The 16,513-nt window shown below is 34.8% G+C and overlaps 1 protein-coding gene across 3 annotated transcripts in view; it reads right to left on the reverse strand.

Moving 5' to 3' along the window:
- Positions 1-15,604, reverse strand: part of phf21b (PHD finger protein 21B) — a 63,183-nt gene extending 47,579 nt beyond the window's left edge. For 2 of the 3 annotated variants that reach the window (XM_051107667.1, XM_051107666.1), the window contains exon 1: positions 8,417-8,846. In XM_051107667.1, the coding sequence (XP_050963624.1) occupies positions 8,417-8,470 (54 nt within the window). In that variant the 5' untranslated portion in view covers positions 8,471-8,846. Of the gene's footprint in view, positions 1-8,416; positions 8,847-15,480 lie in introns of those variants that run through there. The other variant, XM_051107668.1, reaches the window with a different exon arrangement.
- Between the last annotated feature and the right edge of the window lie 909 nt (positions 15,605-16,513).

Genomic DNA, 16,513 nt, shown 5'->3' on the forward strand with positions numbered 1-16,513 from the left:
CACAAATAGGTCAGTGATCCTCATAAATGACTTGCATTATTTCTTGTAGTTATTTATGCATTTAGACATCCAGTCCATATGTAAAGCTGCTGAATGTAAGCAGTTTTGCATTTTATTTAACTAAGAGTTAAAATCTTAACAAATAAAAATAAGCCATATAACAGATACATATATATATATATATATATATATATATATATATAATCTCTTTTTCTGAAATTTGATAACATCTTGCAGATTCTGCATATCAATAAATGGAGTCATGAGAGTTCAGCAAAGCAGCATTACTTAGAATTATAATTAGTTTGACTTCCCAGGAATATTAGTGACAGAATGTGAAATATGAACCAGCAGTCAAGCCTTTACTTTACTAGAATAAAATCAATTCTCTGAACACTTTGTTCCGTGCAGTAAAAACTCAAACGCTGCATGTTTTCTCCAGAAATGAACCTTCATTATTGTTCATTTACACTCAATAGAGCTTTTGTATAAGAACAATTTCTTGTAGAAAAGCATGCTGAGCATTTGAATACCAAGGTAAGTACGACTGCGCCATCATAAAGGCTGTGCTTCCATCCCATAATACTCATAATACTAAACGACCTTGACAAGAAAGTTACTGCTCAGTATATAAATGTAAATGTTCTAAACAGTATTCAAAGCCACTGCTCCTCCACTTGGATACAGATGTTTTGATGTTCACTATGATCACTATGGTCTGATGCTGGATCTAGAAGTCTTGCTGGTTAAGCGAGAGAAGAAGCCTATGACTAATGGGAGATCTTTATTTTTTTGAATTTCACAAGCACATGAAAGCAAAGGCCACAAGATCAACAGCACTAACTGTTCCACAGGAAACACTAGTGGGCACTGGGCACTGGGCACTTCACCAGGCTTTAAAGTCAAAGGCAGGTCCACATGAACACAGAAAGCTCATAAATTGGTGATGCACTGCATTTCCTTCAAATGAAAATATTTTGCAAAAATTCACCAAGATCTTAGTCCAGTGTGCATTTAAAAAAAAATTATGAAAAAACGTGAATCATGATTAAAAAACATGAATCGATTTTTAATCGAATCATGACCCCAAAAGTCGATATGAATCGAATCGTGTAATACCGAAAGATTCCCACCCCTAGTGCCTACCATCCAATAGTAACAATAAGCCTTGTGCTGTGTAACTTCTGATATTGAACAAAGTCTTAGCTTTTAAATTCCATCAATTTTATAAAGAAATTCAAAGAACAAATGTTGTTTTGACGCTATTAATGTATCGTTACAGATGGAGCGCACATTAACCGATTATATATTTTTCTTTACTACTAATCATAGCACTAAATAAACATGAATAAACATCAGAAGTTCTGTTTAATAAAGTACAATTTCGTGTTTCAAAAATGGAGTTGTGTCAATACAACAATAAAGCTGGAAGCAACGTAAAGTTACATACGAAAAATAAGAGAAGCATTTTGCTATTATTGATATTATTATGCATGGTATATTCAATAATATTTTTATATTTTCAATTATATTTCTACTTATTTAATGTAACTTCAAATAAATCCATCACAAAAACAAGTTTTATATAATTAAAAAGCTGATGTAAAAACAACCATATGTGCAAATGCTAAATCCTTATGTGTTAAGTAGGAGTGCACAAAAATGACCTTGGTTTTGAAGTCACAGTTCTGTATGTTTTCGGTACAGAGGGGTGGACAAAATTAAATTATGGGTGCGACTGCTGCTGTGACTAAATCGCCATCTGAATACATGAGTTTTATCACTAAATTGCCATATAAATTTACTCTTACAGACGTCCACATAAAAAAACAATCACCATCCGAATAGGGTTTATGTCAGCTGTCCTAAATTCAATTATAATTAAAATATTTTTTTCTGAACTATAGGGAGTCTTATTACTTGCAAATTACTATAATATTAAATGTTACAATTAACAACATGCATTACAAAACAACAACAAGGTTACTGAATTATGTAAGCGTATCAAACTGAAAGACCAGAACATTTTCAGTATGAACACACGCACTGTTACACCCCTAGTGTTAAGTGTTAATAGATTTTATACAACTTAGTTTGGTGTTTCAGTGAAACAATCATTTCAATATACCACGCTCAAAAAGACATTTAAACATAAAACATAACCGGTTTAGTCATAACCATGAGTCATTTGTACAATTTTGTTCCATAAATGCACTTTTTTGGACTGGATAGAATATTTTGAGCACTGCACGATACACTTAGGTGTTCAGTTTTATTTAATTAAGATAAATGAAAATCAGTTTCTGACGGTATGACTCCAAGACTGAATCAGCACTTCAGAAGGAAATGAGCTCACAGATTGCAGAAGAAGTTGTTGTTTTATTTTTAAGAGAGTCTGTGGGCAGTAGTAAACACCTGCACGCATGTGGAAACAGTTTCAGCCGTTGGTGACCTACTAAAGCACTGCCCTGCCGGCCCAATAACACTAGAGGCAGCATCACATGAGCGTAAAGACAGAACCTCACCTCATCAATCATTAAACAGTCTTTACGTATTTTAAGGGCACCTCAATAATGCATCCACTACTGACGGCCTAGAAGAGCATGCAGATTAGAAGGTGAAAGAGGGCAGGGCATTTTACAAGACACACCCCCTCCTGAACAGTACTGTTGTACACAAAAAAAAACAAAAAAACTTCAAAGCACATGAGAACTGACATCGATCTGTTTTCCGCATTCATGCTGATTACTTCTAGCTTCCCAAAATGGCATGCTGGGTACACTCAAATGACCTTTTGGCCTTTCAAATTTCACATATAATTTCCATCTAATTTGGATTACACAGTTTAACACAAACAAATAATAAACAAAACTTAACGTGATGCATATCTGCATGTGTGTTTCAAATACACAATAACCAGGTTTATATATTTATCATCAATAAACCCAATTTGTGGCTAATTCGTAACTAACTGAATATTGCTTGCTCAACCTTTCACACTCTTTAAGTAATAAATTTATTTTTTTCACAATTACCAGATTTATGCAGATTCTAAGCAATTTAAATAAATAGATGTTTTTAAAATGTTTTTAAAACAAAATCAAATAAATGTAAATAGTTAATTATTTAGAGTGCAGAAATCTTACCTATTTTTTACTTGTTTCACATTTGGTAAACATGCAATATGCATGAAAGAGCATTAAGATAAACTGGGTATATGCAAATTACATTCATGCTTTACTCTGTTTCTGCTTCTGATGGCCAGAATCTGTGCAACAATAAATTACTGATAAAAAAAAAGCTTTGACTAATCATAGGCCAGAGTAAAGGTCATTGCACACTGAGCCCGAAATTTTCGTATGCGTTTTTTTTTTTCTCTCGTATTTGTTATCCTTTGCTATGAAAATGCTTGCTACGGATGTGAAAACGCAGAAAATCGAACCTGATGCGAATTTGTTTTATGACGGACAAAAGTTTCAGAAGCAGTGTAAATGTGATTGACACACTGTGAGGTCGTATTTATTTTTTAACGTGCAAAAATTTCGGACAAAGATTTATATAGCATAGATCAAACTTCTCCGGCATCATATTCCATTGCACACACTGGAATGTCAGAAGCCGTATCAGCAAGTAACAAATTATGGAGTAAATCTGACAGACAGTTGGGTTCTGTTCCAAAACCTACTGAGCTGTCTTGCTGTATAATATCTATAGGCAACTGCCTTCTGAAACAGCATTATAATTGAAATGACACCACTGAGTGAGACTTTCAAAGACAAATACAGAAACTTAAAATGCACAATATGTAGATTTTGGAACAGAGCCATACAGTCATCACTGAAAGCGTCAACTTCAAATCAAGTAATCCTATTGGTCATCTAACGTGATCTAATCTCGTTACCTTATTAGCTCATTACAGTCTCGCAGAACAGAAAGCACAAGTGTTAAATCAGACATCAAGCTCCGATGAATTTCAGTGACAGAACAAACCCCATGCACTCTGGAGAAATTGATTACAGTTCTTAGTGACCACATCTGTCAAGCTCTGAAAAGGACAAAAATTAATAAATAAACATACAAACATAAAATAAACACCCTAAAAGCATCACAGGAATGATCCATATGACTTGTGCACTACATTCCAAGTCCTCCAATGTGGTGTGACAGCTCTGTTTGGGGAACAGACTGAAATAAAGTCCTTATTTACAAATAACATTCCCATCTGCTGAAGCTTGTGTCTATAGCCAAAAAAGACATTAGCTATTTTGTCCTTAGTGAAATTTGAGTATGACTTTAGAGAACATTATAATAAAATTTTTGGATTTAATCCTAGTTCCTCTAAAACTAGCGCACAGATTTTGGAAATGAGCTGCCTGGATGTTTTACTAAATATCTCTTTTTTTTGTTCCTCAGACCAATTAAAGTCAAACAAGATTAGAAAAACTTCTTGCTGGACTAATCGAGCTCCACTTGGTTTCAGTTTGCTGTTTTTGTGTCTTTACTGAGGCACAAATCAAAAGACAGATAAATTGTAGAAATTGTAGATTCTGGAGATATTTTCAACTGGACACAAATCATGTCTTAGAAAAGCACTGCTATCTTGAGTAGAATATTAAGACAATAGAGATGACAAACTCGATCACTTTGGTCTACTATTTATCTTTGGTCTAACTATTTAAAAAGCAAGGCACGAATCACTTACACGACTTAATGTCTTATGAGATTGTGAATGAATGGCTGTAGAAGCGTTTCACAATAATAGAGTGAAATACATCAACAGAAATAACCGCATGAATGATTTACCGCAAACAGTGTTGCTATGAGACACGAGGACAGATCAAAAACGGTAAAAACCAATTAGACTCATTAAAATGAAGCTTTTACTGGTCATTCATCATGTGCTTTTGGATGTTTCCTTCAGGTATTTTAGCCTCACAAACTGAGCTCAAGCCTGGGCCTATAACTGTTTGTGTAGTGTTTAGCACCACTGCTGTCCTTAGTATGCGCTACCATTAGATATGGCCAGTGTGCCTAATCAAATCTGGACGAACTTTGTAAAATATCAGTCTTGCCAATAAAATTGATCGCATGTACTTTAAATGAGGAAGCATGTTGTGACCTCTAGTGACTATGATATTCTGCTCCAATAAGATGTTGAGAAAAACATTGAAAGAAATAATTTAAAAAACAGTTTCATAGATTTCCCATATGTACCATGAAAAGCTGTCATGAAGCTAACAAAAACATGTTCTAACAGCAGGCCTAGTCCTGGCAAATCTGAATTTTCTGTACAAAAAAAGTGTCTGAAACACAAAAGAAGAACGTCCATATAACGATAGTCAATATAGACCACATCTGTCAGGTTTCACATGTTAAGTGTATAGTATGTAAATAATACATTTTTCACAATTACAATCAGATGCTTTCCATGTTAAGGCTGCTGTCAGTCCGCAGGATGGAGTTACACAAATCACTCTGGACAGAACGCTGAACTGCTTTCAGGCAAAGAGATACAAGTCACTTGCATTTGTGCTAATGCATTAAACTTATGCAACCTGTAAACCTGTACTTTCTTCCGTCTCTAAAATGAGATTTTGGGTAAACTATTTATTTATCACAGATTCTGAATAAACAGGCAATGCAAATGTAGCCTTTCCAGCAAGCCAACGAAAACAAGGACAGCTTTGCAGGACAGAAATCCTATTCCAATCCAAAAGACAAAAACAATACAATTCATTTTACACTGTGCATGAGGGACACACATGAGCACACACACAGGGATCATTTTAGGAAGGATTTGTAAGCCCTGAGAGAGACCAAAAATTGAGTAGAAGCGAGCAAATCAAAGCTCAAGACTTACACCAAGTTTATGAGCATTTCTGGATCAGTGATGCAACAACTAGCAAGAAGACAACAATACAAAACCCTCTCACGCAATATATATTAAAAACTCACAAGCTAAGATAGATATTTATATATGGATGAAAGACGTTTGCCCTGCGGGGAACACAAGATACTTACAAAGGCTTCACACAATTATGATGTTCTCAGCTAATAAATGCTGGAGGGTTTGCTTCCCTTGTTCATCTGCATTTCAAGCCTCCTTCAAATGAAAGTTCGAGTGAAATATAAAGAGGATGGGTCAGTACAGGACCAGACACCAAAAAATGTTCAGTTATAGTTCAACATATTTCTAGTTAGAGTAGATGCTTACAAATACAATACATAACATGAATAAGCTTAATTACATTTAATTCAGACAACATTTGCATAAAAACATTGTGGTTAGGTTTACAACACTATGGATTTTCTATTAAACCACTGCACACTTTCCACACATTCTATAATACATAAAGCACTTCTTAAAATAAGTGAAATGAAAATGTACAAATTGTACTGCGAAATATGCAGCTTTTGTTTGGGTTATGAAAGCCTATGTTTTATTTTTTTAAAGGTTAACATTTCGCTCTGTATTAATAATACACACTGAAACCTCTTGGTCTTAAATCTCTGAATGCATTATATGGTTATTACTAATGCATTATAGAGAAATCATCATGCCCTGTAATACTATACATCATTTAATATAATTACACAATCTACAGTTATAAATAAAATAAACATCATACTTATATTAGGCAACACAGTAACAAATATAATGTGTTTTAATGTATTCATGTATTTTAATGTCTTTCCTATAGTATTTAATGTACTGTTTTACTCTAAGAAGGAATGAGTAAGTATTATTAAGCATTCAAACTGTGATAGCCGCTATTAATTACAAGAAGCTCATAATGAGTATTATAAGGCCTACAGAGGCTTGTGTATAGTGTCTTGTGTGATGCTGACTAGTGTTTTCTCCTCCCTTCCCCCTCTTTCGAATGGCCATGAATGAGCCCTCCCCCCAGCCAGAAACTCTGCAGACTTTTGCTCCATGTTAGGAAGAAACCAACACCCCTTCAGCACAAAATGGAAGCTTCCACTATCAAACTGAGGTACACCAAAAGCCTCACAACAAACATTTAACACAAACACAAACAGTCGCAACATTTGACATGTCAAACACGTTGAAATGCAGGCGTGCGCCGCTGTCCGAGGTGCTGAACGTCGCGTTACGAACTGAACGTCCATCGAACGGACTCGAAATTCTGTCGTTCTGTGGGATTCATTCTGACAGACGAATACAGTGAAGGACTGAGAGGTTCCTCAACAAAATCATCAAAACAAGGCCAAACAGACGAATAACCTATAAATACAAATAATAGCTATAGGAACGCTATAAATGACCTTCCTTTTGAGTCGCGATTATAAAAAAGTGAAAGTGAACTGCAGAGATCGAATCAAATTCAACCACGTCGTCATGTGACCAAGAAAAATAACCCCTAGAGAAAGACTGTCGATAAAGTATCGAATAAGTACGTTGAGATTAAGTACACGCTGAACAGCGATGTTTTAATGCAACATGTCCGAGGAAGTAAGCAACTTTCCTTCACAAACTCCCTAGAAACATGTCGACCTAATAAAATGGACACGTTAAACAATTTACTAACGTACCAATACAATGTTCGTGTATAAATAAAGCAGCTGAACTGATTTCTAGTAGTTTTAGTCCATTTGGTGGGGGCAGGGGCAAATATGTTTGTAACACGTTTAATGCAAGCATGACGCGAAATACAATCACTAATACATTACAATGTTTGAAACGTGCTGAATTCTTATTTGTTTTTCACTTATTGACGTTATTCTGCTTTGCCTTTTATGTGTTTGTTTCTTAAGCTCCCCGTTATAAAATGACACAGATGTGATCAGCACGATTCCGGCCCAAATAAACAAGCAACATATTTTCAAAACTTGACAAAATCATTTGTGTTATTTGGCAAAGTCACGTAAAGGACAAAGCGTAGCGAAGGACCGTAAGAACTATTGATGCCGACAAAGTTTCTCAACCAATGTAAATGCCCCATTCTTCAACGCTTCAAATAAAATGAATTACCTGTGGGTCCTGCTTCATCTGTGCAACTAGTTTCTAAACGAAGTAAAACAACGAAAAAACGATTCGTTTAAAGTGTTTCAAGTTAGGATATGAGGGAGGAACAAAGCGGCGAGCAGTGAGTCCGTTTGAACCTCATAAATATTCAAGTCTCGTCCCGATCGCTACACAAAACCGCCGCATTATTAGTGCAAATCGCAAAAAACACGCCGCACGCGTTAAAGTGCATCAAAGAACGTTTTAACATTCTGCGCTCAAAGTGATTATGGCGTCATAAAGGCGAAAGAATGTTATCGTTGTATCACTCTAAAAGGCTACGAATTCCAATCAAATTAAAACGCTCGAACACGGCGGATCTCTGTCTTCCAGCGTGTATTCACATAAGAAGTCCCGGGAAAGCTTCAACAAAATGCCATTTTTATTTACCTGATGACATTGGACTTCTACTTTCAATGCTTCTTGAAGGCCTTGTAGCTCCATATTCCGACTTCAGAAGCACTTTTCCCCCACTTTCGACGCGATCCGCGTTATTTGTGGCGTGATACAAATATTTTTTAAAGCAACAATAACAATCGCAAGAACTACTCGGGCTGCACAGCAAGTTCTCGCTTCTTTACTGGCCGTAAGACTCATCACCCACTTTACGCCAGTATAAACAAAAGTGCTCAAAAGGCGAGCTAAAGATTTCAGCAGTCACACAGATCCACTCCGACATCCACACGGCAAAAGCCTATCCGACCTATCCGACGCGTACGGCTTTATTTTTAAGACTTTGAGTTGAAAATGTGGAACTATATTTTGTCCGAGTGCGCGGCTTGATTTCACTTTGCCTGGGGAAAAAGTTGCGCTTTGGTTGTCAATGCTAATTCGGAAAGTTCCCGGATGGAGCAGTGAAAAGAAGAACTCTCCCTTCCTCTGTCACGTGAACGCGCTCTCTCAGTTATGGAGTCATGCGCGCTCACACACATCTCTACAAAACAGAACTAGTTTCAAATGTTCACCTAAATGTGTTGGTAAAGATGCACTGATGGGCTATAAATCAAGTCTGTTATTTTACTTTATGAAGAGAAGGTGGAATTGAATTAACTTTATTTTGGTAGCTAAATACCATATTCATAAAGAGCAAAAAACAGTTTTACAGTTTGAAAACAAAACAATAAAAAATATCTTTGGCAAGGTACTGTTAGGAAATGTTCATGAATATCTCAAACTACTGTGTATATATTATTCTAGCAATAAATGATGTGTAAATCAAATACTGTGGCTGTTCTTAATATATCTTTTTTGATTAGGGAGAGACCAAAGAGTGTGTATTTGTGATTAAGTGTGAGCTGTATGAATGATGTTAAGGTTTGGGACTGTATACACCCCCATAGCCTCTCACAGACCTCACCCCCACGTAGCTTAAATTAACACAAATCCCTCCAGCTATTAAAATGCAAATATGATCCTCTGTACTGCCTTTATTGGTAGTCTGTAACAGTGCTTTTACTTCTGTGGGTCTGCAATGTTTGTACATTAGCTCATGTATCTCCTTATCATAAAATATTTCGTTGCTAACATCATTTAACATGACATCTGGTATTGCTAAAGATAAAGTTTATTGTGTTTACTTCTATGAATAGCTTGGTTCAGTTGCTTGTATAATATAAATGAAGCAAAACTTGGACCGTGTATTCATATTAGGGTTTCCCTATTACAGCAAAAGTTATAAAATGACCATCCAGACTAATGTGTGTTGTATTTCACGGTACTTTCCCCTCCAGCTGATCATTTTTATCCCAGTTGAAGGGTTTACTCCACCCTGCCCCCGTACCAACCCCCATCCACCCTCCCATCCATTTGCCCTCCGCCCCCTTCAGTCCTCTAAACACAAGTCACAACGTCATTGGAGCGTTACGGCGTGTTCACGCACTGCTCTGCCCTGCTGTCCTATCAGGAGTTGTGGCTGTAGCATATGCATCCAGACAGACACGAGCCGAATGAGCAAGAGCCAATCAGCTTTCAGGACAGGATGAATGTGATGTGGAAGTTAATGTGATGCAGAAAGGGCAATCCAGTGCATTTACTTACAACTGACTGTAAATCGTTTTCTTCTTGATGCATGTGCTTATGAAGATAATGTTTTAGAACTTTTCCGTTTTTTTTTTTTTTTTTTTTTTTAATTTTTTATTTCAAATGGTTCTGTGGTATCAGTTTTACATAAAAGCTGCATGCATAGTAACTACAAAATAATTAGCACATTTTTAAAAGTGCTTTAAAGAGCATGTCACACCACAGGACGTCAACTTTCTGAAATAACTTAATTTCAACTACTAATATGCACTACTTTTGCGGCAACAAACATAATAGCTGAAATGAAACAAACACTTTTTTTAAATGACATAAGACACTTGAAACCATGATCAGCAATGATGTGATTGGTTGGCAATGAGTCAGCAATATAATGACATCATATACTCTTAAAAATTTGGAAGTCATATAGGTGAAAAATATAATTAGAAATCTGTATAATATATACAGTAAATAAATATAAATATACATTTTTAGAAGAATTTCAGGACCTTATAAGAGGAGAGAAATAAGGAAGTAAGGAGAAAGTTCTGGCAAGTTGTGTATAAATTAAATTTCACAATTCAAGATTCATGCAGGTTTTCTGTCTGTGTATATTTTTTCCTCCAATGTTCATTATTTTTCCTAAGTATTTAGATGAAATTAACATGTATTTTAATAATATAACCACTGGTGGTGTATATTTTATAAATTGGTTTTTATTTTATTTTGTAATTTTATATTTTATAATTTTTTTATTGTATTATTATTATATATATTAAGAGTTCAAAACCCCCTAAAAGCCATCTTGGTCAAAAATGAGATAATGCTCTCGACACATATTACACGTCCATCAAATACTTTTACTTCAAACTCACTAAAATCCCAGCCTCAGCCCAATCAATACCAGACACTTACATAGAAACATATATATATATATATATATATATATATATATATATATATATATATATATAGTCATAAGTGTAAATTTTCTAAAGTTAAGATTTGAGATCATCTAAAAAGCTGAATAAATAAGGTTTCCATTAATGTATGGTTTGTTAAAACAGGACTGTATTTGGCTGAGATACAACTATTTGAAAATCTGGAATCTGAGGGTGCATGAAAATCAAAATATTGAGAAAATCACCTTTAAATTTGTCCAAATGAAGTTCTTAGCAATGCATATTACTAATCAAAAATTAAGTTTTGATATATTTATGGTATGAAATATACAAAATATCTTCATGGAACATGATCTTTACTTAATATCTGGCATAAAAGAAAAAATTATAATTCTGACCCATACCATATGTATTTTTGGCTATTTCTACAAATATACCCGTGCTACTTAAGACTCTTGTGGGCCAGCGTCACATATATAGTTTTAATTATTTTAGTACATTAAGATAAACTAAAATAAAATTATACATTTTGGTTTTTATGTAAGTTTTTGCCATTTTCTATTTTCTATTTTAATTTGTCTCTCTCTCTCTCTCTCTCTCTCTCTCTCTATATATATATATATATATATATGTATATACATACATATATATATATATATATATATATACATACATATATATATATAGTTTTAGATATTTTAGTACATTAAGTTAAACTACAATAAAATGCTAAAATTTGCCTTGGCAACTAGCTGAAATAAAACTGTTTACGTTTTATTTTTTCTATATTTTTTATTTCAGTTAACATTTATTTTACTTCAAGTAACAACAACATTTTTTTAATGGTTGTTTTTTTTTAACTATAATGACCCTGGGTTGAACAAGTCAAAGCTGTTTTTATAAGCTTGTGTTCTTACAGTTTGTGGCTAATAATTATAGTAGTACTAGACTATTTCTGTCCTTGGTTCAACAGATTGTTCATAAGTTTGATGCAGAATCTGAGTCAGACTTCCAGTATCAACTCTGATTATAAATCTAATCCTGTTTGCGTTAAGCAAACCTCTGGAGCTCACGGATCCGTTACTATGACAACAATTCCAAGATGAACAGAACAATCCAGGATTGGATCTAACCCTAAAAAACAAAAAAGAAGTTGCCAAACACTAACCATAAAAACTAGCAATGCTAATATATTCAGAAATTATCTTTAGGTTAAACATGTACAAATAAAATGGAGCACATGATCTAAAACACATAATGCAATTAATTCCGCCTATGTTTCCTTTATGTTTTGTGTAGTGTGACCGGTCATGACATGAACGGCATCAGATATTTGCCAGCACACTATCTTGTCCTGAGACACCCTCTGACTTTACTAGCAGAATTTCCTGGAATAGACTTGAGTGTGTCACTTGAGCTCAGCTCTTACTGTAAGTATCACGGCAGAGAGCGGAGATCTGATCACACCGTAACGTTCATCTACAGATGCCAGCACTATGAGTATCACATAATGAACTCATGTGCCAGTCAGCGGGCAGAACTGACATGCCAAACAAACATGAAATGACTAGATACATCAGTATTAGGGGCACAGCCAGCATTATGCATTTCAAGTACAAATTCAAGTGCTGTACTTCCCCCACTTCTACATAGCAGCAGTTTTCATGTGGGCTCTACCAGTTCGAGTCTGAAACTTTTTAAAAATATCTGACTTTTCAAACCTGACGGGACACATATGCTAAATATCCTGAGTTATGTTAAGTTCTCCTGAAACTCAGGTGAAATATAAGGCGCTACTTTGAGGAGGTTTGTGTTGTCAAATCACCTAATATGAACATATGCTTCATCAGCTGTAAATCTACTAAATGTGACATGACAGGCAGATTTATTTGAATGCATATCATAATAGTTTTTGACATTTATGGTTCATCTCTCCATGGAGAGGCAGAAAAGCCTTTTGTAGTAAAAGCCTGATGGCTGAAACATCAGAGGAGATCTGAATAAAGCATCTCTCATGGTATAACATCTTTAAGAGTACAATAAGTATAAAACATTGTATAGACACTCAATAATGTTTTACTCAATACCACGGAGGGCTAGATACTGCATGTATAACATGCATTACAATTTATCACAGTTATGCTAATATAGATGCGTTAATCTATATTTCTGCATCATGTTCTTGCTTATTTGAAAGAGAAGTATTTGACCTTACACTAAAAGTATACATTGTTGTAGACTGAGTTCTGTTTAGTTTATATATCCATCACAATCACTCATAGATTTCACATCTTCAGGCAAGTTGAATTTCTATCTTAATGCAATCGTTGTTTTTTTCGATGACAGCTTTTATTTAAAAGATTGAACTGATTGTACTGAAGTAGTTTTATGGTACTGAAATAATGGTCAAAGACATGCAGATAATGCCAGAGAGATGGTTCCATTAAGAGAAACCAATTAAATTTCCTCTTAATTTGTCCATTCACTTCTCTAATTACAGCATGTTAACTAAATCTGCATAATTAGACTTTCACTGATCTGTGCTGCCTGACTGACATTTAAATATGTCATCTGAACAAATTAGCAATTAGAGACGCATACAGCAAAAAAAAAATGATAATCAGCCCTCATGACTTCATTAAGAAACTAGTGAGGTAAACCCATGACTGCTTCAAGTCATAGGTGACAGAAAGAATCAGAGTCATGCTGGGATAACAGAAAAAAAGTCTGTATTATTACTTTCACAGGCTTAAGCCAAGTCTGAGCTGGTTCAACTAAAAGAAACTTGCACTGACTGATCTTAAAATATGTCATTACCTTTGTTTTGTCTCAAGATGCACAACAGTAATGTTTTTTATCTAAGTACGTTTATAAAAATTACTTAAATATACTAACTGAACTATGACCTAGCTTAGTTTAAGCCCTGTCCATGAAACCGGGCTTTAGAGTGACAAAGAAATCAGTCAATCAAATGTCTCCACATTTTCTGCTATTTTTAGACTGTTTAAAAAAATAAGAGTGTCTTCCTGTATAAGTGGGTGGATCTTGGCTGGAATAGGCTGCAATATGGACTCAATCTTATTTAATAGTAAAGTTCAGGGCAGGCTACATGAGATTAGTGGAAGTTTATCCCTATCAGATTTTTGAACATTTTAGTGACCGATAGGCCTGCCAAAAGTGTTAGAGCTCTTTTAGATCTTCAGAACAATGCTTAAGAAATGCTTACCTAAATCACAGCTTTTAAACTTTTTCCACTGTTCTACTTACTTATAGTTACTTAACTCTTCATTTTAAATAAAAGGTTCCATTCGAATTTAAAAATATTTTCAAAGCTGGATGTCATAGAACATTTTTTTTAGCCTGGTTTAGGGCTGGTGCTCTAAAAGCAGGGGTTTTCGAACTTGTTGATGCCAAGGACAACCAAATATAATATACAGGCAGCTATCTATCTTCATGTACAAAGACCCAAACTGTGAGTAAAATATATAGATATATATATATATATTGTTCTAACGGCAAAGCAAATTATTAAACTATTATCTGGAAGATAGAAAACACATTTTCGGTTAAATAAAATAATTTTCCGCAATAAATTTTCTTCGAAAGCAGATTTACAGCCATTCAGACTCCCAGTAAACAACCCAAAGGTGACTATGGCAAGGAGAAACTCCACAGAAACATGACACAAACTGTGATTAAATGTATGTACAATACAATGAAAAGAGATTTAATGACTTATTTTGAACAAAATCAAACTATTACTATGTGTTAGTTAAATACAGGGCTATCAATGAAATAAAATAATAGCTATGATGTCCATTCAGCCTTTAGAAAGTGAGATGAAACAGTATCAGATTTGGTTAAAATGTGTTAAGGCCATGTTAAACATTTAACTAATATTTTTTAGTTAACGTTAACTTTGACAGCCCTAAAAACTGCGTTTAAAAAAAAAAAAATGCAGAAACTCTTGCACCCCCTGGTGGTCTCATGGGGGCCCCTGAATCCCAGTTTAAAACCCGTAGAAAACATGTATTAAAATCGAGACAGTTTAAGTCTCCAAAGAACTCAAGAACCATATGCAAGATGATTGATAAGAATAATGTATTATTCTAGTACTCAGCTGAATTATGGTATATTAGCATTACTTGTAATGTTTTGTTTAAATGTCACAATGGACAAAAGCATCTGACAAATAAATAAACTTAAATGTCTATGGCTATAAACAGAGAAACTGTCCAGACATCCACAGTCTCTTCAGTCCTTCACAATATAAAGGTCGCTATTAAATCAAGAAGCCATGTACCCCAAACAGTAGAGCATGAGATGCTTTGATGCCCAGGAAATGGATGAACAAATAAAATATTTACTGCTAACACAATGTACATCACTTCGGATAAAAGCGTCTTGCCAAAAACACAAAGATTTTTTTGGGAAAATGTGGTCTGAAGGCCTTCTATATTCTTTAATGAATTATCCTTTTCACTTTTAATTATTAGATTTGAATGTACACAGTCTCGTATAATGGCTACAGACCTTGGCTTTCTCACATCCAGCTGGTCAGGGATCTCCTGTGGCCATCAGGACCTCTGGCATTACGTCCGGCTTTCTGAAACACCTGCTTCTGAATTGGCAAAGAAGTGTGGGATCCTGAGAGATTGGAACGCAGCCATCTGTTCCTCTATGCCACTGCACCCAAAAAGTGCCTGTCCAGCATCGCCTATAGAAGGAGACAATGCAGGATGAAATAACCTGTTAAAATATCCACTTACAGAATTACATAATTAAATGGTATTATGCGTTTCTATTAGGGAGACAACGGCAGGTGAAAGCCAGTTGGTGGTAGATATTGTGGTGGTAGCATTTCTGCTAAGGGAGAATTCTCTTAAGCTGCTAAGGGAGACATAGATTAATTTATTTACTTTGAAATAGACTGCCAAAATGCTAAAATACTACAGACACCTCACAAACAAGCTTGTTTAGTAAGTAGAAGGTACTTAAATGACAATGTGATCACTTGAGTTACTATTAACCCTGCTGAAAAAACAATAGACACCATTACAAAAATTGTAATGGTTTTACTGGTTATAATGGAACTTGTATTGGTTAATGGACCCTGTTGGTCTCTACTGGTAATTGGTCACCTTCTATTGGTGGCTTGTTAAAACCAATAAATCATAATGGAATATGTCCCAAAACACACTACAGAAAACCATTTTTAATAGTTTTAATAAATAAAAGTTGATAGTTTGTAATGTTTGTAGTGGAAACCATTAGAATTCACTGTAATGGTTCTATTGTGTTTTTTTCAGCAGGGATGCAGCTACTGTGACTAAGGACTAGATATTCTAGTGTGAGGATGACATATTTCATCAGTTAGATAATAAAATGATAAGGAAAATGTCATATTTTTACCATGTAGTATCAGTTTTACAACAGCAATAAGGTATTTGATGTTGAGTTAGTAAACATATGTTTGCTGTCCCTTACAGCACTTTTTAGCGTGACTATATTCAAAACATTAAACCTTATTGCTCAGATATAACAAGCTGAAACAAAGCAACGTTAT

Source organism: Labeo rohita, chromosome 4, assembly GCF_022985175.1.
Source record: "Labeo rohita strain BAU-BD-2019 chromosome 4, IGBB_LRoh.1.0, whole genome shotgun sequence".
NCBI classification, from domain to species: Eukaryota; Metazoa; Chordata; class Actinopteri; order Cypriniformes; family Cyprinidae; genus Labeo; species Labeo rohita.